The sequence below is a fragment of the Myxine glutinosa genome, chromosome 1 (genome assembly GCF_964187855.1).
Source record: "Myxine glutinosa chromosome 1, kmMyxGlut1.1, whole genome shotgun sequence".
Lineage (NCBI taxonomy): Eukaryota > Metazoa > Chordata > Myxini > Myxiniformes > Myxinidae > Myxine > Myxine glutinosa.
In genome coordinates, this window is record NC_136261.1 from 282,685,523 (window position 1) to 282,709,250 (window position 23,728).

Consider the following 23,728-nt stretch of genomic DNA (forward strand, 5'->3'; position numbering starts at 1 on the left):
ATAAGAGATGGTGGTGAACAGCTGTTTTAAAGACGTGGAGGGAGGAGTGGGATCGAAGAGAGTGAGGGAGTTTGTTCCAGGGGTGGGAGAAAAGAGGAATGAAAGAGTGAAGGTGAGCAGAGAGTCTTGATTTTGGCAGTTTCACCATAAGAGGATTGCTGGCAGATCGTGTGCGACCTGTCGGAATATTTGGGGGACAGAGCACAGACAGAGCTGGGGGAGCTCGGCCGGAGAGGAGTCGGTAGAAGACAGAAAGACCACCAAACCTGCCTGTGGTGAGTGAAAGGCCCTCGGAGTTAGCTTCATCGCGGGAGATTCCAATGATTCTGAAAGCTTTGGTTTCAACAGCGTGAAGCCGAGCTAGGTGTGAGGCAGGAGCACCAGCCCAGAGGGGAGAACAGTGGTGTGCCCTCTGGTATGTGCTAAAATTTGTGGTGTGTGCCTAGAATTGGACACAGCACCCTCTGTTGGTGTGTGTCATAAAATCTGTGGTGTCTCAGAATAAAGTATCACTTTGTGGAAATATCACCACTGCAAAGTTGCCTCCTGTAGTTGGGCCGACATGGTATAAATAATCATAAGGACTAGCCGAAACCCGTGGAACATCCACGGAAGGGAGGATGTGGTGTATGGATAGAGTGTACCATTATGGATGGCATAGGGGATTTGCTTGTCCGAGTAAGAGTTAGGAAGAAAGATGAGAATGAAGAGTGCGTATATGAACAACGATCGCCGACACCGGCACAAATGCATGCTCTGATTGTCCACTCAGTGGACGGCTTGCTTTCGCCTTCGCCTGTCCAATCAGCGGACGGCTTGCTTCGCCTTTGCCCAGGAGACGCCAATACGATGGCGTCGTAAGATGGCGACATATCGGCAGTTAATCGGATGCTTTTGGGCCCCAACGTCGGCTAATTCAGATTTTTCGAGTATGGCTGTATGTGATAAACAAAGAGCGCGGTTCGTAGATCGTAAATCCATTAGTGCCGTGGGCATTGTGTCACTGGGTGCGGTGTAAAAGGGATAACAAAGTCGAGTCCTTACGCGATTATTATATAGATAATAAATAACAAAACCCTTCTCCCCCAGCCTTGTGTTGGCTTAGCGGTTAGGGTGCCGGCTTGGGATCCTAGGATCCTGGGTTCGAATCCCGGTCGATCGCTAAATTAACACCAGGGGGGTTGACTCAGCCTGTCATCCTTCCGAGGTCGGCAAATTGAGTACCAGCTTGCTGGGATGAATTATCCCGGTGTGTACCCCGGTTTAGAATAGGTACACCGTATCCCTGCACATCGTAAGAGGCGACTAAAGGTTGGTGCCAGGAAGGGCATCCGGCCATAAAAACATTGCCTCAAACAGGGAACCATGATTGTCATGGGGCCCGCAAGGCTGACCCCTGCTCTTGCGGGGAAAATGGCCTTAAAACGATCATTCATTCATTCAACCCTTCTTCACCCCCTCCCCACACCCCCTGAATTCCCCACCCCCCACCCCACACCCTGCATTCCCCCACCCCAGATGTTCCTGTCGGGAGCAGGTGCTTCTTGTGTACTTTATTGATTAACATTTTCTTTATCATTTCACCCTCCTTAGCATTGCCAAAGACCCACGGTTCGAGCGTTTGCCTTGCACCCATCATGGAACCTATGCAGACGACTGTCTCGTGCAGCGAGTAACTCAGGTTTGTCCAGCGATGAACCCCACTGCATGAAACATAGTATGACATCCCTTTTACCTTTTCAAGATCTCTTCTTGGTTTGGTTGTGCTTATCAGTCTCGTGCTAGATTGTTCACCACAGGAACCATTTCTCTGTTGTTAAGCTTGTCCATGATCATTGACATCTCTGAATGGGTATGATTGTTGTGTATATACTATATATATATATATATATATATATTTTTTCATACACACACACACCATCAGACCCCGCTATTTGCAGGGGATACGTTCCTCGAAAATCCGCGAATAGTGGGACATTGTTTCAATGGAAAAGGGGGGGATAGGTTCCCGAGTCGCGAAAATCCACGAATCGAGAGGACCAAACCGCTAATGGTGAGGCAAGTCCAGAGAATGTCGACAATAATCCGCGAAGGTCGATGAAAATCCCTCAAATGTATGCCACGGCATTGTTTCAATGCCCCTGAAAAACTGTGAATTTGCAGAACACTGCCACGAATGGGAAAAAAACCTGCGATTTCACTCAACACGGCCACAATAGAAAAAAACACTTTTCTGCGAATAGAGAAACAGGTCGCATTTTATCACCCGCGAATAGCGGAACTGCGAATAGCAGGGTCCGATAGTGTATATGTATGTATTTGTTTATGTATATATATATATGTATGTATATGTATATATATTGTTGCGGATCTCCTGGTTGGCCTTCTCCCCTTTACCAAGGGGGGGTTAGTCCCCTTGTCTTTGACTAGCCGACGGGATCCGGGGCTATGACGTTCCTTCCGGATGGCGTTAAATAGGGTTGTAGGCCGAATTCCTATTACCCAAGTACCAACGCCGCCTAGGAAGCAAGGAAATAAGCCCCACCCGAATCACGGTTATAGGTGGAAACGCCGAGCGGTAGCGAACCGTGACCCGAGCCGTTATCAAGGACGAGATCCCGATCCGAGCGGTTCCTAATCGTGCCACGCTTACCCAATGGAGGAAATCACTGATACGGTTGAATCAGGAAAGACAGGAAGAACAGCTGGTTTATTACACTATGGACAGTACCAAGAAGAAGAACACAGTGCAGCCTTATACAGTCTTATACTTATCCCAGGACAACGGGCCCGTTTCACACTCAGACACACTCACACGGGGTTGTAGACGAACGGGGCGATGGTCGAGGGATGGCGTCCAGGCAGTTCGCTCCGGTCCCCGACTCGCACCGCGAAGAAGATGGTCAGGGCGGCAGAAGCTCCCCGCGGGTCGTTGGCGCAGATCGGACAATTACGGGGCGAACGGTAAGCTGGGCTTGGCGGTTACGCTGGCGTGGCTGCGTACGTAATAGATGAACACGCGCTATATGCGCTTCCAATACAAGTTCATAGCAGGGTGAAATTCCTTCCAGACCTTTACACACTGCTCTCCCAACGAAGTCCTCCTCAAGTCCTCTTAACCCAACTTCACACCGCGCATCCCTTTCTCATCTGAGGTGGGGGGCCTCGCACCAAGGGTTTTATTACCACGCCCCTCACGCCATGCCCTTAGAGCCCTGATTGGTTATGGCTCTCACCGTTGCTGTCTCCGCTGCTCCACCCTCGACGCCGCCACACCCCGACCCCGCGCTCCTCCCTCTCTCAGGCCTACCTCGTGGCCACCCGACTAGTTGGAGCGAGCAAAAGGCAGCTGATGCTGCTGGCGGCCAAAGCATAACAAACGAGGTGGATTAGCCAAATGGGGCGCGGGATCGAGTTTGCCCATGGGAGGGTGGGGGGGGGGGGGGGGGTCGATATTTATAAAAACCAAATGATGACCTATTGAGCAATATGTCGAAGATATAGCTGTTAGTTAATCGCCATGTAATCTGCCCTGAAATTGATGTAAACGTTTTTGTGTGCTATCATTTAAAGCAGTGTTTGTGTCATTGTCATGCAAACACGGCGTCATATTAATGGGTATTTTTGAACATTAATTTCCACTTTTGCAGAGTGGTGAAGAAGCCACTCTGGCCCGACATCAGACTTCATCTATACTGTATATTAAAGTAGCTGGATTTCTCCATCCATCCGTCCTTCTGTCTCTCACATATTTTTGTGGGGACATCATTACAGCGTTACATCTTGTGCTACTTGCTAGGCTGATATGCGCATCAACCACAATTGGGAGAGGAGGGATGAGTGTTGTGTTTGACTATGGTGTTTTTTGCTCTGAGGGCAACATGTTTGTGAGCTGCCCTGGGTGCAGCACTTTTTGTATCTTCCTCAACGGAGGACCCCAATGATTAGTCAGGAGAACTGGATACTGAGATTTCTTTTTTTTTGTGTACTAAGTCTAGGCTCATGAAAGAGCTAACACATAGCACATATAATAAAGGGAGCGGGAGACAAGAGGAGGAGGAGGAGAGAGGTATGGAACAGGGACATCAGGAGATCTGTGGAAGCCGAGCTTGGTGTGAGGCAGGAGCACCAGCCCAGATTAGACGAAGTTTTCTCACCATTTGCATGAAAGAGGAGAGAGAATGCTGTTGCGTACATCTTGTTTTGTGTTTTTACTGGGACTATTGTGTTAATTATAAAATGAGTGCTTCATGTCGATATTTTAACTAAGTCAATTTAAAATACGCTTCAAAATCATCAGTTTACAATACCGCATGCCACTTTTTCCATTATCGCATGTGCTCATATATTGACAGGTTGAAAAATGTAGTATCGCGTTGACGTTGTTCTTTTCAATGTCTTCTCGAGATATTGTCCAGGCATAAAACCCGGCCTGCAAAGCACCGATCCACCATCTTGTAGTCAACCCAGACTAGGCCACTCACAGGAGAATCCACTACTTCTGAGCCATCCTGTTTGACATGGATACTATTCACCCTTGAATCAGAAGTGACATCTCAATCAATTAACAGGTTTCTGCTCGCCAGCCCGGCTTTCCCCCTCTCACATCTCCACCAGCCCCCTATCCCCCACACCTCCACCCCATTAACATTGGTTTTGAAAAGTTCATCAGAAGTCCTCTCTTTATTCTTCCTGGTGGCATGTTAATGAGAGGTGGTGATTTTTGTGTATGAATGTGCTGTTTAGTTTATTTATTTCCAGTACAATCTACATTTATCCGCTACTTATTTCCACTTGCATACCGATTAAATGTAGCTGTAATATAGCAATTGATGTATTGCTTTACACAGTGGAAATTCGATTATGTTCAGATCCGAGATGAAAATATATGATTCCAAGATCAGATCATGATATTGTCGTTAAATCATTTGTGCTATCCCTTCTATTTTGGATAACAAATTTATATGATGGTCCTGAGTGCCCTTACCTGTCCAAACACCTGCCTATTTTGGACGTGTAAAATTAAAATGGTGGTGTCACTCACTCTGTCCTCTCTATACTTTAAAGTCGTGGACGTTAGATTCATAGTCTTCCCAGAGGAGTTGGTCACTGTGTGTCAATATCCTGGCCAAGTTCCATGTTATTGGCTATGATCTGGAGTGTGGCTACGATAAATGCATGTTGGGTCAAATGGCCACCTTCTGAGCATTAATTACCATGCGTACCTGCCATTGACACAAATCCCGACATGGCCGTTTCAGCACAAGTGCTACATTGTGGCGACTGTGGACAGGGACCTGAAACGACGGATCCGTAAAATACCTGGTGTCCCCATCATGTACATTTCAAGTTACAGGTATGGTGGTAATTGTCCGATTTGTGGTTTTAAAATGTCATTTTAGAGAGAGAGAGAGATTTAAGATAACAATAGTTTAATAAATAAATAAAAACCTAGCACAGGTAATGAGTCGTGTTGAAGGATAAGTCAACCGAAAGAAAAAAGTGGTTCATTAATGTGCATAAAATGTTCTTGTACAACAGACTCTGGTTATGATATATTCCAAGACAAATGCAAAATAAAGTAAATTGTTTTGACAGCACTGTCTGTAGTTGGCGGTAACATTTCCGACTGACAAGGTATCCCCGATGTACGGGACATTTTGCTGCGACCCGTTTTTAAAGTTGTGGAACCACGTGGGCCCCACGCCTGTCTCGCTCCACTCGCTGGCTTTTCCATTGAGGCTTTAAAAAATGAATAAACTGTGCCCAACTAATTACCCATTGGATTTCAATGCAGTACGTAGCGTGCAGGCACTGGAAGCCAATTTCGAGTACATTGTTGCAATCTACGCTTGACCCACATTTGAAAATGCTCAGACAAGGCTGACAAAAGCCGATTTCACGAGCTTTGAAAAGTCTTTTGTTCCTTTATCATCAGCATTGTCGTGTTAGATGGAGATAACGCATACGAAAGGGAAGTATTCATTAAAACAAACAGTTGGAGATTAACTATGACATCATAATGGCAAAAAGGAGAAACATTATTAATTACCTCCGTCCTCCGCCACCAAAGGTGGATGGAGGTTATGTTTTCACCTCTGTCTATCTTTGTTTGTTTGTCTGTGAACAAGATATCTCAAAAAGTTGTGGATGGATTCAGACAAAATTTGGCAGAGATGTAGTGTATGTGACAAGGACGAAATGATTAGATTTTGGTGAAGATCCGGATCCGGCTAGTATTTTTTAAAGTGATTCTTCACCATTGGGATATGGCCAAAAACTATATATAGCAGGATATCTCAAAGTTGTGGACAGATTTCAACGAAACTTGGTGGACAGGTTGGGTGTGTGGCGAGGACTAATTGATTCGATTTTGGTGAAGATCTGAATATGGATTCTGATAGAATTATTTAATTATGTGATTCTTCACCATTGAGTGATGGGACTAAAACCGATACATTGCATGATATCTTTTTAAAATATGGACGGATTTGGACGAAACTTGGTGGACCGATTGAGTGTGTGACAAGGAAGAATCGATTCGATTTTGGTGAAGATCTGCATATGGATTCGGATACGAGAATTATTTAATTTTTAAATGATTCTTCACCATTGAAGGATCGGGCGAAAAGTGATACATAACATGATATTTAAAAAAACTTATGGATGAGTTGTGACTAAACTTGGTGGACGAGTTGGTTCGGTGACAAGAACAAGCCGATTAGAATTTGGTTCAGGTCCTAATCCAGATCTGGCCTATCATTGGGATACAAAACGAACTGTTCAGCCTGGCGGAGGTATGTGCTCTACCGAGTGCCGTTCTAGTTAATAAGTGTAATTATTTTGTCATTTTATAAAAACTTCTCCGCTATTCGTTCTGGCAAATCACAGGAGGGTTTTTTTTTTAACCTTTAACAATTCACCTCATTCTTTAACAATTCACCTCATTCTTTAATATGCAGTCCATGGCTGAGGCAAGCATGGCTGTGTCACCGATGCAAACCGTTAACGATTCTGTGTATTCCTGCCTTGCAGGTACAATATCGAGAGGATGCCAGATGACTATGGTGCCCCACGCCTGTGATAGAAGCTGCATCCCACAGTGTATTCTCATCGCAATGGCTGAACATTCGGGCCTGCTCATCGGCTGAGTTCGGCAGCTGTTTATAATCCTATTAAAATGGTGTACTAAGAACTCGGTGTAATATTGTTCTTTGTCACAACGATTGGAAAAGGGCCTTTTGTTGGATTTTGTTTAAATTATTGTTTCTATGATATGCCCAAATCATTTGTCTTACTTGGTAAAGGTTTTAGAAGTTCTGTTTACTTTATAACTGTACCATACAATGTTTAAACTAAACTTGTTTTGAATTTGCAATTGCCTTTTTAAATCGCTCCTACAAAGGTTTCCGAGCCATCTCGACCTGTCGGGAAGATCAGCCACCAGTGGGAAAACAAATGTGAGCCGAGTTTTGCTGGCATAGGCACTTTCGTTGATAATCGGCAGAAAATGATTCCAACTCTTATGTAACATTAGATGGTTCCTTTTGCCTTTAAAAACACAACTGACATTCTTCAAACTCGAACACTAACATAAACCAAGCTGGCTTCCAAAAGTTCATGATTTTTCGGTCTTCCACCGGTGTGTAGAAAACTTGCCCATGAGCTAAACTCGAGACACTAATTGATAAATTATTGAGTGATCGAGGCCGAGCTTTTACCTTTTCAATCGCTGCTCTAATTGTTCCAAGTTCACTCCATAAACTGTGGTAGTTGAGATTCTCGAGCTGACTATGCGTACGTAAAAGTGAATCTAAAGTCATGCAAAAAGTGGCAATTTCCCCATGCAATTAGTTGTAAGTGGTGGATTTGACACACAATCTCTTGCTTTTTGGACACGAGCAAGATTATTTAAGTGAAACCTTTCCTTTTGTATCATGGCCGAATTCCTCGTCTATCTGTCTTGCTCCTATCATTGTAAATACAGTCTAGTTTTCAATGCATGCCACTTGCTAGATGTCAAGGTTATGTGGCAAATAAATATCCATTTCAGATGCCCGTTCTCCAAGTATGACATTTTAAATGTACGATGAGAATAGCAATAACTAACAAGTTTGGAATATACAAGTTGCTCTGCTTCCTTTGGCTTGTGCAGCAGAGTAGCGCTGCTTTAATGGGCTTCATAACATGGCTGCGTCGTACACTAAACATCACCCCCCTTCCGTACCCATAAGAGAACTTTGAAAACATTCACAGTGTTTGGTGGTTTACACCACCTACGGTTGTGGAGTGTTGGAAACAAAGCCATTCAGAAACCATAACACCCCTACCTTAAAGTTGACCTATGAGTATTTGCATGCATCTGAGATCGAGAAAAGACCACGCAAGTCGCATGTGGTTGGGTGCAAATGGAATGTAACCATGCTCATGCAAGTTTTCGTTTTTGGAGGGCAGAGGTGATGAGGATTTCTTTTGTTTTTTGTTTTTTAAGTCATAGGATATAAGGAAGAGGTTTCCTGGTCTAACAAGTGGGCGTTTGGGTCATGGTGCGAAATGACTGATGGTGTATAGAAAAACTTGTGCCAAGACCAGATTTGGGGGTCAGTTAACAATGACAATCATTATCCGAATCTCAAGTTCCATTATTGTAATCAGCCAAGTCCGGCAAAGACTGATTACAAGTTTCTCACAAAACTAGCGACCACTGCGCCTTTAGTCAGGTACATGTGAAGATAGAGTGGAATGCAAATGCCCTTTGTATCAGATTATGAAAAATGATCAATATGTAGTTATGAGAGGTAAACCAATATCCTACTTACTTCATTCACCGTTTTCTCAATTCTACATCATAATTGATTAACCGCTCCATTCTTTTAAATAAATAAATAAATAAGTGCTTCCTTGGTCTGGGGGAAAAAAAAAAAGACTTATTAACACTGTTCATGAATAATGTAACATTTCCCCCTGTTCCCCATCGCTGATTGGTGTAGGATGGTACGTCAATCCTGCAGTTTCCCTCAAAGGCACCATGTGGGGAGGTGGTTTCAGCAGGTATCTCATCTCAACATTGGCAATGAGGGTGATATTCAGTCTAATGCCAAAGCAAAAGAAAAGGGACGAGGGGTTGAGAACCAAAAAGTTCTCAAATTTACCATCAGCCCATCTTTTAAGAGCTACTGATCTTGTCGATGGGCACAGTTACCGACCCAGTGGTTTTCCTCTACGGTTGAGCCCAACTCTGGCTGCTGCTGACGGACTATGGGCACGGGATGTCGATGGTTGACTCTGCAGGCCGTTGGGTTTATGCTGCCCAGCTCTGCTGTGGACCTCATGTGCAGATTTGTAGCCAGTCCGGTTAGGGCTGCGTGGACTTTCTGGATCAGTGGCCTTTGTCGAAGGTGTGCTCGAAAACCTGGTGCTTCTTCTGCAATTGGGTGCACCATGATAGCCAGAGGGAGATGAAATAGGCCCGCTGAATCTCCTCTGCGCACTCTGGCTGCTATCCATTGGCTTCCGTGGACTGGTGGATGTCGACTCTGGATGCATTGTAGTTCCTGGAACTCTGTAACGACGCAACCTGAAACGACAAGTTCCTCTTTATCATACACAAGACAACACTCACTCTTCTCACTTTTATTAACGCACAGGTTGTAAACCTGGTGCGTTATAGCGTTTGCCTGGGAATTTCGGGCGCTCAAAAGTGAAGCTAGTTATAACAACTTTTCATCAGCAACTTTCACAATACTTATACTTTTAAAAATCATACTTTTCATCAGAGATATGTCATGATGCAGGATAAATTATAATCAGAGATTTAAACACTTTGAAGCAGGCAGGTTTCAAGAAACAAACCCCAGGGAAATTTATTTTCGTAAAAACACAAAAACAAGCGACTTATCTGATGATTCACTTACAAACTGCTTTCTTATAAAGGGAGCAGCTCTGCCACAAATTATATGGCTCTAGATTAAAACAGGAATTTAGAGTTTGCCTAGGCCCGAGGGTATTGGCACAAACTGGCATACGCCTTTGAAAGGTACTGTGTGTGGGATCACGAGCGAGCAGGGTTTTTTTTGGTCTTCCATACAAAATCCTTACTCCTCGATATCCCTCTGCCATCTACAAGGCTCAGGTCAGAAACGTGATGGAATACTCATGTATTGCAACAACTTCCCGACTATGTAAACACCTCCCAGTCCACTGACTGATACGTCGACAAGAGCGGCATCATGCTGAAGCCACGGCTTTCACGTCACACAATATTCTGGTTCGGGTCCATATTTTCAATGCGCCCCTTTTTAACCGTGCTGGATGAAATCGCCCTACCAGGTACCGATGTAGTAAGCTAACTGCAGGGACTGCACCGGTTTAAAAAGTAGGGACAACTTGGGAGTCAATTGTTAAATGTCAAAAGAAGCGCCACTTACACCATTAGGGGAATAAAAGTTTGTAAAAATGGGATCCTCTGTACTTTGCAAATCTGTCGCTATCTGCTTTTGTTTATATCGGAAGAGTTGACATCATCAACATAAACACAAGTTTAATGTTGTTGATGGGCTGACAGACTTGCCAAGCAGCAAGAACACAGAGGTGGTGTTCTCACCTTTGAGCTGTCTCCTCTAAATTTGATTCCCCTGTTATAAACTATCACGCTGGTGTTTCACAGACAGGATGTTGAATCAAGGTATATTGTCTATCAGAAGAACGTTATTAGGGCGTCGGGCCACCGTTGGGCCATTTAGTGGGGTGTCGAGCCACCGTTGAGCCATTAGCGGCGCGTCGGGCCACCGTTGAGCCATTAGCGGGGCGTCGGGCCACCGTTGAGCCATTAGCGGGGCGTCGGGACACCGTTGAGCCATTAGCGGCGCGTCGGGCCACCGTTGAGCCATTAGCGGGGCGTCGGGCCACCGTTGAGCCATTAGCGGGGCGTCGGGCCACCGTTGAGCCATTAGCGGGGCGTCGGGCCACCGTTGAGCCATTAGCGGGGCGTCGGGCCACCGTTGCGCCATTAGCGGCGCGTCGGGCCACCGTTGAGCCATTAGCGGGGCGTCGGGCCACCGTTGAGCCATTAGCGGGGCTTCGGGCCACCGTTGAGCCATTAGCGGGGCGTCGGGCCACCGTTGAGCCATTAGCGGGGCGTCGGGCCACCGTTGCGCCATTAGCGGGGCGTCGGGCCACCGTTGAGCCATTAGCGGGGCGTCGGGACACCGTTGAGTCATTAGCGGGGCGTCGGGCCACCGTTGAGCCATTAGCGGCGCGTCGGGCCACCGTTGAGCCATTAGCGGAGCGTCGGGCCACCGTTGAGCCATTAGCGGGGCGTCGGGACACCGTTGAGCCATTAGCGGGGCGTCGGGACACCGTTGAGCCATTAGCGGCGCGTCGGGCCACCGTTGAGCCATTAGCGGGGCGTCGGGCCACCGTTGAGCCATTAGCGGGGCGTCGGGCCACCGTTGAGCCATTAGCGGGGCGTCGGGCCACCGTTGAGCCATTAGCGGGGCGTCGGGCCACCGTTGAGCCATTAGCGGGGCGTCGGGCCACCGTTGAGCCATTAGCGGGGCGTCGGGCCACCGTTGAGCCATTAGCGGGGCGTCGGGCCACCGTTGAGCCATTAGCGGGGCGTCGGGCCACCGTTGAGCCATTAGCGGGGCGTCGGGCCACCGTTGAGCCATTAGCGGGGCGTCGGGCCACCGTTGAGCCATTAGCGGGGCGTCGGGCCACCGTTGAGCCATTAGCGGGGCGTCGGGCCACCGTTGAGCCATTAGCGGGGCGTCGGTCCACCGTTGAGCCATTAGCGGGGCGTCGGGCCACCGTTGAGCCATTAGCGGGGTGTCGGGCCACCGTTGAGCCATTAGTGGGGCGTCTGGCCACCGTTGAGTCATGTGGTGTACCATCTGCTGGTATCCAATGGTAGATGATAAATGATCTCACAGTGCCTTTGGAAAAGACTAAGCTAGTGTGCGTCACGACCCTGGTCAAATTCCTGCCATAACTTGCACTGCCAGTGCCTGCGACAGAGTCCCAGGTTGCTTCTCAGCCATGGAAACGTTCAAGAGTTATCATGGTTGAGCCGATGCTCTGAAAACAAAGTGTGGCCAAGTATGATCATGATACATTCCAATCACAAATCTTACAACACCCTTTATTATTTATAAAAACGTTAAAAATAAAATAAAAAATCCACGAGAAGACAATCAACTGGTACTAACAATTGGATGATGCCTTAAACATTTGTGGCATTGTGCCTACCTTGATTCCAAAGGGGGACGCTTCGGTGGGCGACCTGGAGGCGGCCGGGGCACCAGTGGAACATGAACCCCAATATCGGGGGAGATACTTCCGTTATATCTTTCGTCCGTACCCGTCAGTGGAGCAATGGGCCGGGGAATACGTGATGGGCGTGGAAGGGAACTGGAATGGCCCAATGAAGATCGACCAGCTTCAAGTGAGGGCCGTGAGCCCTCTGATGGGGTTTCCTCTTCAGAACAAGGATCTTCAGAAGGTCTTGAGGAAGATGAAACAGTAGAGAAACTTTCTCCCAAGAGGTGATACCGCAAGGGTACTTGTCGCCGTTTGTTCAGTGGGACGAGGCTCCTTTTGTGTGAGAGATGTTCCTTAGCAGAGAGGGCACTTTTGTCCAAAGATGGCTCCCCCAAACTACTTGGTAATGCACTGGAAGGAGCATGCTGACAAAGTGAACCAACCTCCTCATCCAACGCAAATTCCCCAGAATTCCGCATCATTTCCTGACCATTTTTATGAATCTCCGAAACCACCCTTTTGCTTCCAATAGGACCCAATGTAAGATTCTCAATGTCTGCCAGGCCGTTTCCGAAAGTTCCTTGTTGAGGAGCAACATCACCTATTGGAAGGTCAGCGACATCATCAGCAGCTTGATCATCTGGATCCTCTAGTTTTGTTCGATTGCAGAATAGGTACTTATGGAATGGTTCCAGCAGAGAACAGAGCTGTAGAGCGGGCATGTTGGAAGACGCCATCGGATTGTCAATTTGGGAAGGATCATCATTCTCCACTTTCAATGTTTGCACAGAATAATTTATGTTGTTCATCATTTCAACCTCATTCTTTAGTGTAGCCCTCTGGTTAGAGGCCTTTGTCCACTCTGAATCATCAGCAGGTAAATGTTCTTCAGATTTTAAGAGCTCAAGTTCTGGTTCAGATGCAGCATCCCTGGCCTTGATCAGACGGGCCTCATTCCTGGCTAATGGTTTTTCATTTGCTGTCGAGCATTCTTCATTCAACTCGTCATATTTGATCTTCAGTTGCTTTATCCCAAAATTTCGTGCTTGCTCTGTGTTCGCTTCTGCGCCATCCTGCATGGAGACCAGGCTGGGTTGGCCCATGACGTCCAGCAGACTGCGCTCAGAGATCGGGACAAACATCTGCTCAACCCTGGCTAGTGTCATTGCAGACGTCAGTATGGAATGATGGGATGCTTCTTTTCTGTCTGGTTTGCATATTTGTTGGAACTGATGAGTCAACTCTGACTGGCCAGGTAGCTCATCCTCAACGCTGTACTTGTTTCCTTCAATCCCATTTTCTTCCAAACCGTTGTCTGGAGAAGAAACTTTAGGCCCTCTAGATCCTCCAGATTCTTCCTCCGGTTGGAAGCTGCAGAAGTAAGAAACATGTTATTGGAAAGATAAACAATTGAAAATTGGCAACAGGAAGAACAACAATTGGTATTATGTTTAAGGTACACAAGATGGAACACGACATACCTTTTTTTGGCAATTTCGCTTGACCCAACCTCTAAGCAAGGAGGTACTTCTTGCACCACTGGCTCATGACCTTTGTACACCTCATGCACGCTCATGTGCACATCAGCTAGCCCTTTGCCCTGTATCCTAACCTTTTCAATTCTTGGAAACTCATTTGCAAGGTCCATGTCCTTGATTTTTACTTGCTGCCCAATTCTCCCTGCAATTTTAGATGCAGAGGATGACGATTGGACATCTTCACCAAGCATTTCCACATTGCTGACAAACTGGTCCAACACGTGCCCTCTCTCTTCTGCCTTTTGGGTTGTTGGAGCATCTTGGCCGAGAGCTTGTCCAGAAGAGGTCTCTGCCAATATTAATCCAGGTCGATCTTTCTGGTCCAGCATCCTCTGAGGGTGATATACAAGTATCATTTTAACACCGCAGGCACCATAATATTTCTTATTCCAATTCATGTCACAATCAGCCTGTGATCTAACGCAAATTATAATATCAGGAATCTCATTTATCGGGTGATAAAGTTCAAAGGCTTTACAAACTTGAGAGTTCATAGAACACAATACCCCACGTAGTGGTCAAGTATATACAGTACTGTTCTTAAATTTTAATAAAATAACGATTTTAACGATCGTTAAAAAGAAATCCAGTTTTAGCAGGGCGTCGGACGACCTCAATAGCTAATTTAGTTTAGTTCTATTGAGGTAGTCCCGGATACCATCCTTATACACCACCCCATTAAACCTTTATTTAAATTGAAGTAGTGCACAACTGGAGGTTCTTGAAAGTATTTAGAAGGTGATTTGTGTTCTACAGTGTTCAAGTATGCAATTCAATTTGAATAAAATAAAGATTGTAAAAGGCACATAAATAAATTAATTCTGGGTTTTTAACCGCCATTGAAGCAGTTTCTATTATACTGAAGGAGCTGGGGCTCCCACGTCGATCAGAAGAATGGACGCGACAAAAAGCTGGAATTCATCTGAGTTGCTTTATTGAAATCAAACACTCAGGCACTCTGAAAACCCGTTTATCGGTCAGCAATATATATCTATTAACCCAGGGGGTTTGCCCAGGCCTGGCGCCAGGGGGCGTGGCCCAGCGTCCTGGCTGCGGCCTGGCAAGTTGAGGGCGGGCATGCCCGGGCATGCCCGGGCGTCCCGACCGAGGCCTGGCAAGTTGAGCGCGGGCCTGCCCGGGCGTCCTGGACGAGCCCGGCATGGTGATCGCTCCGCGTCCTTGATAGGTGCAAGGCGATTGTGAAACCCCAGCGGCAGCCGCTACACACGTCCCCCCAGAATCGACTTGCACCGGCAGGGTCAACTTGAGGGGGGTCCTGATGACCCGGCCGAAGCGACCCCTGGCGGGTCGTGGGAGGGGGTCCGGTGAGGTGGTGGGCGGTCGAGTGGGGGGCCCCGTGGACGGGGGGCGGCCTCGCCGCGGCGGAAGGGCCACCCGTGGTGAGTGGTCGACGTCCACGTGCGCCGGCTTGAGGCGGTCCACTGCAATCCGGTCCGACCTGCCGCCGATGTCGATGACGAACGACTTGTCGTCCCGTCGCAGCACCCGGAAGGGCCCGTCGTACGGCGGCTGGAGTGGCCACCGATGTGCGTCGTGACGCACAAAAACATACTCCGCTGTGCGGAGTGCTGGGGGGACGTAGGACCGGGGGTCACCGTGGTGGGATGTCGGCACGGGGGCAAACCGTCGGGCGGCCTCCTGGAGGTCCGAGCGCTGGTGAGCTGCGGACCAGGGACTGGTAGCGTCGGGCACGAATTCGCCCGGGACGCGTAGCACCTGGCCATAGACCAGCTCGGCGGTGGATGCCTGGAGGTCCTCCTTGGGGGCCGTGCGAAGGCCCAAAAGGACCCACGGCAGCCGGTCGGCCCAACCGCCGTCTTGAAGGCCGGCCATGAGCGCGGCCTTCATGGAGCGGTGGAATCGCTCGCACAACCCGTTTGCTTGGGGGTGGTAGGCCGTAGTACGGTGGAGCTTGACCCCCAGGTTGCGGGCGACCGCGCCCCACAGCTCGGAGGTGAACTGTGGTCCGCGGTCTGACGAGATGTCCGCCGGTGCGCCGAAGCGGGCGACCCAGGTGGCGATGAAAGCCTGCGCCACGTCGGCGGTGGTGGTGGAGACGAGGGGAACGGCCTCCGGCCACCTGGTGGTCCTGTCCACCATGGTGAGCAGGTGTGTGAACCCCCGTGACGGGGGGAGGGGGCCCACCAGATCCACGTTGACGTGGTCGAAACGTCGTTCGGGCACGGTGAAAGGTGCCAGCGGGGCCTGGGTGTGTCGGTGGACCTTGGCCCGTTGGCAGGCCGTGCAGGCGCTGGTCCAATCGCGGACGTCCCGACGAAGGCCGTGCCAGACGAAACGCGCCGACACCAGCTTCTGGGAAGCTTTCCGGCCCGGGTGGGAAAGGCCGTGGAGGGAGGCGAAGATGCGGCGTTGCCAGGTGACGGGCACGATGGGGCGAGGCTGGCCTTGGGAGACGTCGCAGAGCAGGACAGTGTCCGCGCAGGGGATGTCGGCCAGGCGGAGGCCCGTGTCCGCCGCCCGGAGGGCTTGCACCGTGGTGTCGGTGGTTTGGTCCGCCGCCATAAGCGCAAAATCCACGCCCAGGTGGACCGCGTTCGCGCTGGCCCGGGACAGACAGTCGGCCACGGCGTTGTTTTTGCCGGCGACGTGCCGGATGTCCGTGGTAAACTCCGACACGGCGGAGAGGTGGCGCTGTTGGCGGGCCGACCATGGCTCCGTGACCTTGGCCATGGCGTAAATCAACGGCTTGTGGTCGACGAACGCCGTGAAAGGTCGGCCCTCCAGGAGGTGGCGGAAATGGCGGACGGCCAGGTGTAGACCGAGGAGCTCCCGGTCAAACGTGCTGTATTTGAGCTCGTTCGGCCGGAGCTGCCGGCTGAAAAAAGCGAGTGGCTGCCAAACCCCGTTCACCCATTGCTCATGGACGGCGCCCACCGCGTAGTCGGAGGCATCCGTGGTGAGGGCGATGGGAGCGTTGAGCACCGGGTGAGCGAGCAGTGTTGCGTCGGCGAGGGCCCGCTTTGAGCTTTGGAAGGCCGCATCCATTGCTGCGGACCAGACGATGTCGTGCTTGGCCGGCTTGCCCCGGAGGGCTTCGTAGAGGGGCCGCATGAGGTGAGCAGCGCGGGGCACGAAGCGGTGATAAAAATTCACCATTCCCAGGAATTCCTGCAGGGCCTTTATGGTGCGGGGACGCGGGAACGTGGTGATGGCCTCGACCTTGGTTGGCAGCGGCACGGCCCCGTTCTTGGTGATGTGGTGGCCCAAAAAATCAACGGCCGTCGTGCCGAAGTGGCATTTGGCCGGGTTGACGATGAGGCCGTGCTCGCTGAGGCGCTCGAACAGTGTTCGGAGGTGGAGGAGGTGCTCGGCCCGGGACGTGCTGGCGACGAGGATGTCGTCCAGGTAAACGAAAAGGAACGGCAGGTCACGCAGCACGCCGTCCATCAAGCGCTGGAACGCCTGAGCCGCGTTCTTGAGACCAAACGGCATCCGCAAGAATTCGAATAAGCCGAACGGCGTGATGACTGCCGTTTTAGGGACGTCGGCCGCCCTGACAGGTACCTGGTGATATCCCCGTATGAGATCAATTTTCGAAAAAATGACCCGTCCCGCCAGACGGGCGGAGAAGTCTTGGATATGCGGGATCGGGTACCTGTCGGGGGTGGTAGCGTCATTCAGACGGCGGTAGTCGCCACACGGGCGCCATCCACCCCCCGGCTTTGGCACGATGTGCAGTGGCGAGGCCCACGCGCTATCGGAGCGCCGCACGATGCCGAGGTGCTCCAACGCGTCGAATTCGGCCTTCGCTACGGCGAGCTTGGCTGGGTCGAGGCGGCGGGCCCTGGCGTAGACCGGCGGGCCCGTGGTTGGTATGTGGTGCTCGATCCCATGCCGTACTGCGACGGCCGAAAACGTCGGCCGCGTGAGGGCCGGGAACTCCATGAGCAGGCGAGCAAACTCGTTCGCCGCCGGGACGGTGCATGCCAGCTCGGTCGGCGCGGAGCTGCTCAATGTGCATACCAGGGAGCTGAAGGTTTCAGCGTTGATTAAACTACGCCGTTGGACGTCCACCAGCAGTCCGTGTGCGCAGAGGAAGTCGGCGCCTAGCAGAGCCACGGGCACGTTGGCGGTTACAAACGTCCAAGCAAAGCGTTGGCCGCCGAAGCAGAGGGTGACGTTGCGCGGGCCGAAGGTGCGGATAGTCGATCCGTTGGCCGCAACTAAGGAGGGGCCGCAAACCGCGGATTGCCTGTCCTGGTCAGAGGCGGGTATGACGCTCAGTTGGGCGCCGGTGTCGCACAGGAAGCGCCGTCCGGACGCTGTATCCGTGATGAACAGTAAGTTGCCCGTATGGCCGGCGCTCATGGCTGGTAATGAACGCCGGCCCGGCCGTTTCCCGGCCTGCCGAAGGTGCACGGGGGTCGGCATGTCCGGGCCTTTTGTCCGAACCTGGCATGATAGTAACACCACGCTTGGTCGGGTGGAGGTGGTCGGCACGGTAGAGCGGCCGCCAATTGCGTCGGCAGTTCGGCCGTCGACCGTGCCGGGTGCTCGGGCGCCATGGTTGTTGCGTCGGACGGCGGTGGGTCCCATGTCGCCGCTGCGATGCGCCGTCCTGCAGCGGAGATCTTGTCGGTTTCTCTGGCAAGGGCCCGGGGATCTGTGATCGTCGTGCTTGCCAGGGCGAGGCGTACCGGGTTAGGCAGCTGACGGAGGAACAGCTCCCGGAACAGGAATGCCGGAGAGTGCTCGCCGAGCAGTGAAAGCATGTAGTCCATTCGCTCGGAAGGGCGCGTGTCGCCGAGCTCAGGCAGTTCGAGCAGGCGCCGTGCGTGTTCCGCCGATGGGAGGGCGAAAGCATCGAGGAGAAGCTGCTTAATCGCGCCGTATTTGTCAGCGGCTGGCGGGCTTTCGAGGAGGCTCAGGGCGCGGGCTGCGGTAGCCGACCCGAGCGCAGCTACCACATGGTGGAAGCGGGTGTCGTCGGCCGTGATGCCTCGCAGGGCGAACAGGGACTCCGCCTGTGCGAACCAAACCGCAGCGTGAGCCTCCCAGAAGGTAGGCAGTTTAAGGGCGACTGCCGTGTCCATGTCGATAGGTCACCAATGAAGGAGCTGGGGCTCCCACGTCGATCAGAAGAATGGACGCGACAAAAAGCTGGAATTCATCTGAGTTGCTTTATTGAAATCAAACACTCAGGCACTCTGAAAACCCGTTTATCGGTCAGCAATATATATCTATTAACCCAGGGGGTTTGCCCAGGCCCGGCGCCAGGGGGCGTGGCCCAGCGTCCTGGCTGCGGCCTGGCAAGTTGAGGGCGAGCCTGCCCGGGCATGCCCGGGCGTCCCGACCGAGGCCTGGCAAGTTGAGCGCGGGCCTGCCCGGGCGTCCTGGACGAGCCCGGCATGGTGATCGCTCCGCGTCCTTGATAGGTGCAAGGCGATTGTGAAACCCCAGCGGCAGCCGCTACAATACCACCTTATCAAATACGTACATTAGTTATTTGTGCCTGGTGTTTGCGTCCTTCATAATATCCTTGAAAACAGGTATTTTCTTCTTTGGAATGATTTCCAATTTTGTTGGACTGCCAGGCAGGTAGACAGACTAAAATTATTACCTCACTCCTCTGTGCATGCATGGTCAGGACGAATTTGATTCAAAGTACGGCAAAACGGCAAATTTGTCTTCCTATTCGTGCTCCGATTTGTGTTTAAAATATAACATTCAATTTAAATAAGTTCTTCCTCGATCATAAACTGATAAGATGGACAGATAGACGGACGGACATGAACCAATTGCTCAACCCGGCTTTCCGCTTAAGCTTTGCGTGCATGGAATAATAACGATCATAGTCATGAGAATGCAGAGTTTATCCAACGGGAAAAAGAACAGTGCAAGTCAAGAAACGTGACCGCCAACATAACGCTACGCCTCATGTCCATGAAGAGGTTCACACATGTTCGCAGGAGTAATGATTCTGGTCAACGCAATGAGACAACATGAAGTCCTGTACCGACGTCCAATGCATGAGTTTGCATGATGACGCATGAGGCCGATTTGTTTGTCATATTTCAATCCTGACAAATCTCTCACACTCACTATGTCTCTCTGAAAAGGCCGACTGGACAACCCTCCCATTTACTTTCTCAACAATCCTCTCCAAGAAGTTCTGTTGCTCAAGCTTTTGGGTCTCACTATCTGCCATGATCTTTCTTGGGAAAACCACATTGCCAAGCTGGCCTCCAAAGCCAGTCGCCAACTGGGCATCCTCCGTCGTGCGAAGTCCTTCCTCGGCACACCTGAGCTCCTCACCACATACAAGGCTTTCATCCGCAGCTCAATGGAATACTGTTCTCCCCTCTGAGCTGGTGCTCCTGCCTCACACCTAGCTCGGCTTCACGCTGTTAAAACCAAAGCTTTCAGAATCATTGGAATCTCCTGCGATGAAGTTAACTCCGAGGGCCTTTCACTCACTCACCGCAGGCAGGTTGGTGGTCTTTCTGTCTTCTACCGACTCCTCTCCGGCCTTGCTCCCCCAGCTCTCTCTGTGCTCTGTCCCCCCAATATTCCTTCAGGTCACACAAGATCTGCCAGCAACCCTCTTATGGTTAAACTGCCAAAATCTAGGCTCTCTGCTCACCTTCACTCTTTCATTCCCCTTTTCTCCTGCCTCTGGAACAAACTCCCCCACTCCCTTCAATCCCACTCCTCCCCCCAGGTCTTTAAAACAGCTGTTCACCACCATCTCTTATCTTCCCCCATCCAAAACCTTGATCTTTTCTACCCCCACTAATTCACCCCAGATACACTTTTTTTTTCTTTTTGAAATTCCAACTTCTTTCCTGGAAGTCCTTGCAGTGTTCATATGTTTTATACCTCTCCCACCTCCCTCCAAGCCCTCCCCCTCCCACATTTCTCCCGATGTCCCTGCTCTCAAATGTTGTGTTTGTGTCCTTCCCCCTCTCTCCCCATCTTGTCTACCGCTCCCCATATTTTGTGTCTTATGTGTCGGTTTGACTTTTTGTGTGATTAATGTTAGCTCTTTCACGAGCCTCGATCTTGTATACCAAAAAAAAAGAAAAAAAGAAGTATTGTTGATTGATTTTTTTTATATATGTGTGCAATTCTACTCTGTTTGGAGAAGTCAAAATATCATTTTCCCTATCGCATTTTACATGTTCATCCAGCCAGATGGATCAAAAATGGCACCATATGGAGTAATCAAATGAACACAACTTTAAATAAAACTGTTCAGTAAATCGCTGGACACAAAAAGCAACAAATATTGCTTTCATATAAAAGTTATGTGATTATATGTGAAAAGAAGAAGAAGAAGAATAAGAAGAAAAGGAAGAAAAAAAAAGAGAAGAAAAAGAAGAATAAGTGCATGGCATGTTCTTGGGCAATGTAGTATTTCCAATGTTTCTCTCAGGAGTATTGCTAGCAGGGCTGGCAGGACGGCGTAGGCCCTCTAGAGATCCACACACACCTCTAAAGCTGTCCAGCACAGTGGGCTTGAATCTCGACGCAGCTATAAACTATCATCCTGGTGTTTCACAGTCAGGGTGATTCATCAATGTGTGCGCCGTCCCTCGGATGGACGTTAAGCTGGGTGCCCCATCTGCAGGCATTAGTTAGTGGATGTTAGAGATTCCACGGTGTCCGTGAAGAGTAGGCGAGTTATCGTCGGCACCATGGCCAAATTACAAATTCCTGCCCTAACTATTTCGTCAAACATCAGACTTGGGCCAAAAACCTCTCCCGGCCAAACCACAGGAATGTGGGAACAGCTGTGGTTGTTAAAGAAAGAAGAAGAAGCTCAGGATTATTGCCCTTTTCCCAGGCATGTATCATGGGAAAAACAAGGACCTTACTAGGACATGTGGTGTGGTTGGCAATGGAATCCGAATCAGCGATGGAAGCAGTTTGCTGCGACTGCCACATGGAAGCCGGGGAAGCTGTCGCCGACTTTCCGGAGCTCCAGTCTGCGTCTCGTCCCTGACATCCCCCAGTCCCTGGCTTAGAGACGCCTTTCTCTGGTTCAGGCCGCATGTAAAAGTGAAGAAAACAAAACATGAATGTATGAACACGAGTATTTTCCTTGATAAGTGCATGAAGCTGGTGTGCACAGGGCAGAGGAAATGTCAATCTGTTTTTTGTTTTTTTCATTTGACACAGGCCAAGGTTCATGGGAGAGCTCGGTACCAAAGGGTGAGAGGCCAATGCAATGAAGATAGAGCAGAGAAAAATACACAATAAATGGACATTTATAACCAACAAGAACAAGAACACACACACACACACACACTGGACAAAAAATGGAGACACCAATGTAAAGTCAATTAATAGGGCGTTAGGCCACCGTTGATGCGCCATGGCATAGAGTCCATTAGCGTCTGGAATTCTGCAGGATGGATGCAGCAACATTCTTCCACAAGAAAGTCAATTAACGCACACCTGTTTGATGGAGGTGGAAAACGCTGTCTCAGGCATCATTCCAGAACATCCCATGGATACTCGATTGGGTTCAGAATAGGTGACTGAGAAGACCATGGTATATGAATAACATCACTGTCGTGCTCAACAAACCATTGGGTGACCACACGTGCTTTATGGATGGGGCATTGTCATCCTGGAAGACACCTCTCCCGGCAGGAAAGAAATACTGCGACATGGGGTGAAGATGACCAATCAGTACCATTGAGTAGTGAATGTTATTGACCGTGCCTTTTAAAAGAATGACTGCACCCAAACCTTGCCCGGAAAATGCACCCACAACATTACAGAACCACCAGAACCCTTCACTGTTGGAAACAAGCACTAGGGGTTGTAGAGTTATCTAGGTTGGCACCACATGTGCACTCGTCTGTTTGTCGAGAACATGGTGAAGCATGATTCATCTGACCATATCACATTTCTCCACTGCTCGGTAGTCCATTGCTGTGATCCTTGCACCACTGGACTCACAAGCGTGCATTTACAGGTGTGATGAATGGTTTGTGCACTGCAACCAGACTATGGCATCCAGTTTTTTTTTTTTTTTTTTTTGTTTTTTTTTTGTATACAAGGTCGAGGCTCGTGAAAGAGCGAACATTAATCACACAGAAAGACAAACCGACACATAAAACATATAACAGGGAGCGGTAGACAAGATGGGGAGAGAGGGGGAAGGACACAAACACAACATTTGAGAGCAGGGACCGAGAGACATGGAGACATCGAGAGATCTGAGAGAGGGCGAGGGCTTTGGGGGGGGGGGGGGGGGCGTGGGAAGGGGGCGGTGGGAGAGGTATAAAACATATGGACACTGCCAGGACTTCCAGGAAAGAAGTTGGAATTTCAAACAAGGTGGATCTGGGGTGAATTAGCGGGGGTAGAAAAGATCAAGGTTTTGGATGGGGGAAGATAAGAGATGGTGGTGAACAGCTGTTTTAAAGACCTGGAGGGAGGAGTGGGATTGAAGGGAGTGAGGGAGTTTGTTCCAGAGGCGGGAGAAAAGAGGAATGAAAGAGTGAAGGTGAGCAGAGAGCCGAGATTTCGGCAGTTTAACCATCAGAGGGTTGCTGGCAGATCTTGTGCGACCTGTAGGAATATTTGGGGGACAGAGCACAGAGAGAGCTGGGGGTGCAAGGCCGGAGAGGAGTCGGTAGAAGACAGAAAGACCACCTACCTGCCTGCGGTGAGTGAGTGAAAGGCCCTCAGAGATAGCTTCATCGCGGGAGATTCCAATAATTCTGAAAGCTTTGGTTTCAACAGCGTGAAGCCGAGCTAGGTGTGAGGCAGGAGCACCGGCCCATAGGGGAGAACAGTATTCCATTGAGCTGCGGATGAAAGCCTTGTATGTGGTGAGGAGCTCAGGTGTGCCGAGGAAGGACTTCGCACGACGGAGGATGCCCAGTCGGCGACTGGCTTTGGAGGCCAGCTTGGAAATGTGGTTTTCCCAAGAA

At 49.9% G+C, this 23,728-nt stretch overlaps 2 protein-coding genes across 2 annotated transcripts in view; one reads left to right on the forward strand and one right to left on the reverse strand.

The window, feature by feature from the left end:
- The window catches only part of FCF1 (FCF1 rRNA-processing protein), a 32,349-nt gene extending 24,295 nt beyond the window's left edge, over nucleotides 1-8,054 (forward strand). The window contains exons 6-8 of the mRNA XM_068133455.2: nucleotides 1,594-1,681; nucleotides 5,262-5,356; nucleotides 7,036-8,054. Coding sequence (XP_067989556.2) covers nucleotides 1,594-1,681; nucleotides 5,262-5,356; nucleotides 7,036-7,084 — 232 coding nt within the window. The 3' untranslated portion in view covers nucleotides 7,085-8,054. The remainder of the gene's footprint in view (nucleotides 1-1,593; nucleotides 1,682-5,261; nucleotides 5,357-7,035) is intronic.
- Nucleotides 8,055-8,132: 78 nt separating this feature from the next.
- Nucleotides 8,133-23,728, reverse strand: part of LOC137438324 (uncharacterized) — a 54,068-nt gene continuing 38,472 nt past the window's right edge. Inside the window, exons 13-16 of the mRNA XM_068133446.2 lie at nucleotides 21,656-21,817; nucleotides 13,740-14,128; nucleotides 12,247-13,629; nucleotides 8,133-9,577 (exon numbers count right to left, since the gene is read on the reverse strand). Coding sequence (XP_067989547.2) covers nucleotides 9,199-9,577; nucleotides 12,247-13,629; nucleotides 13,740-14,128; nucleotides 21,656-21,817 — 2,313 coding nt within the window. The 3' untranslated portion in view covers nucleotides 8,133-9,198. The remainder of the gene's footprint in view (nucleotides 9,578-12,246; nucleotides 13,630-13,739; nucleotides 14,129-21,655; nucleotides 21,818-23,728) is intronic.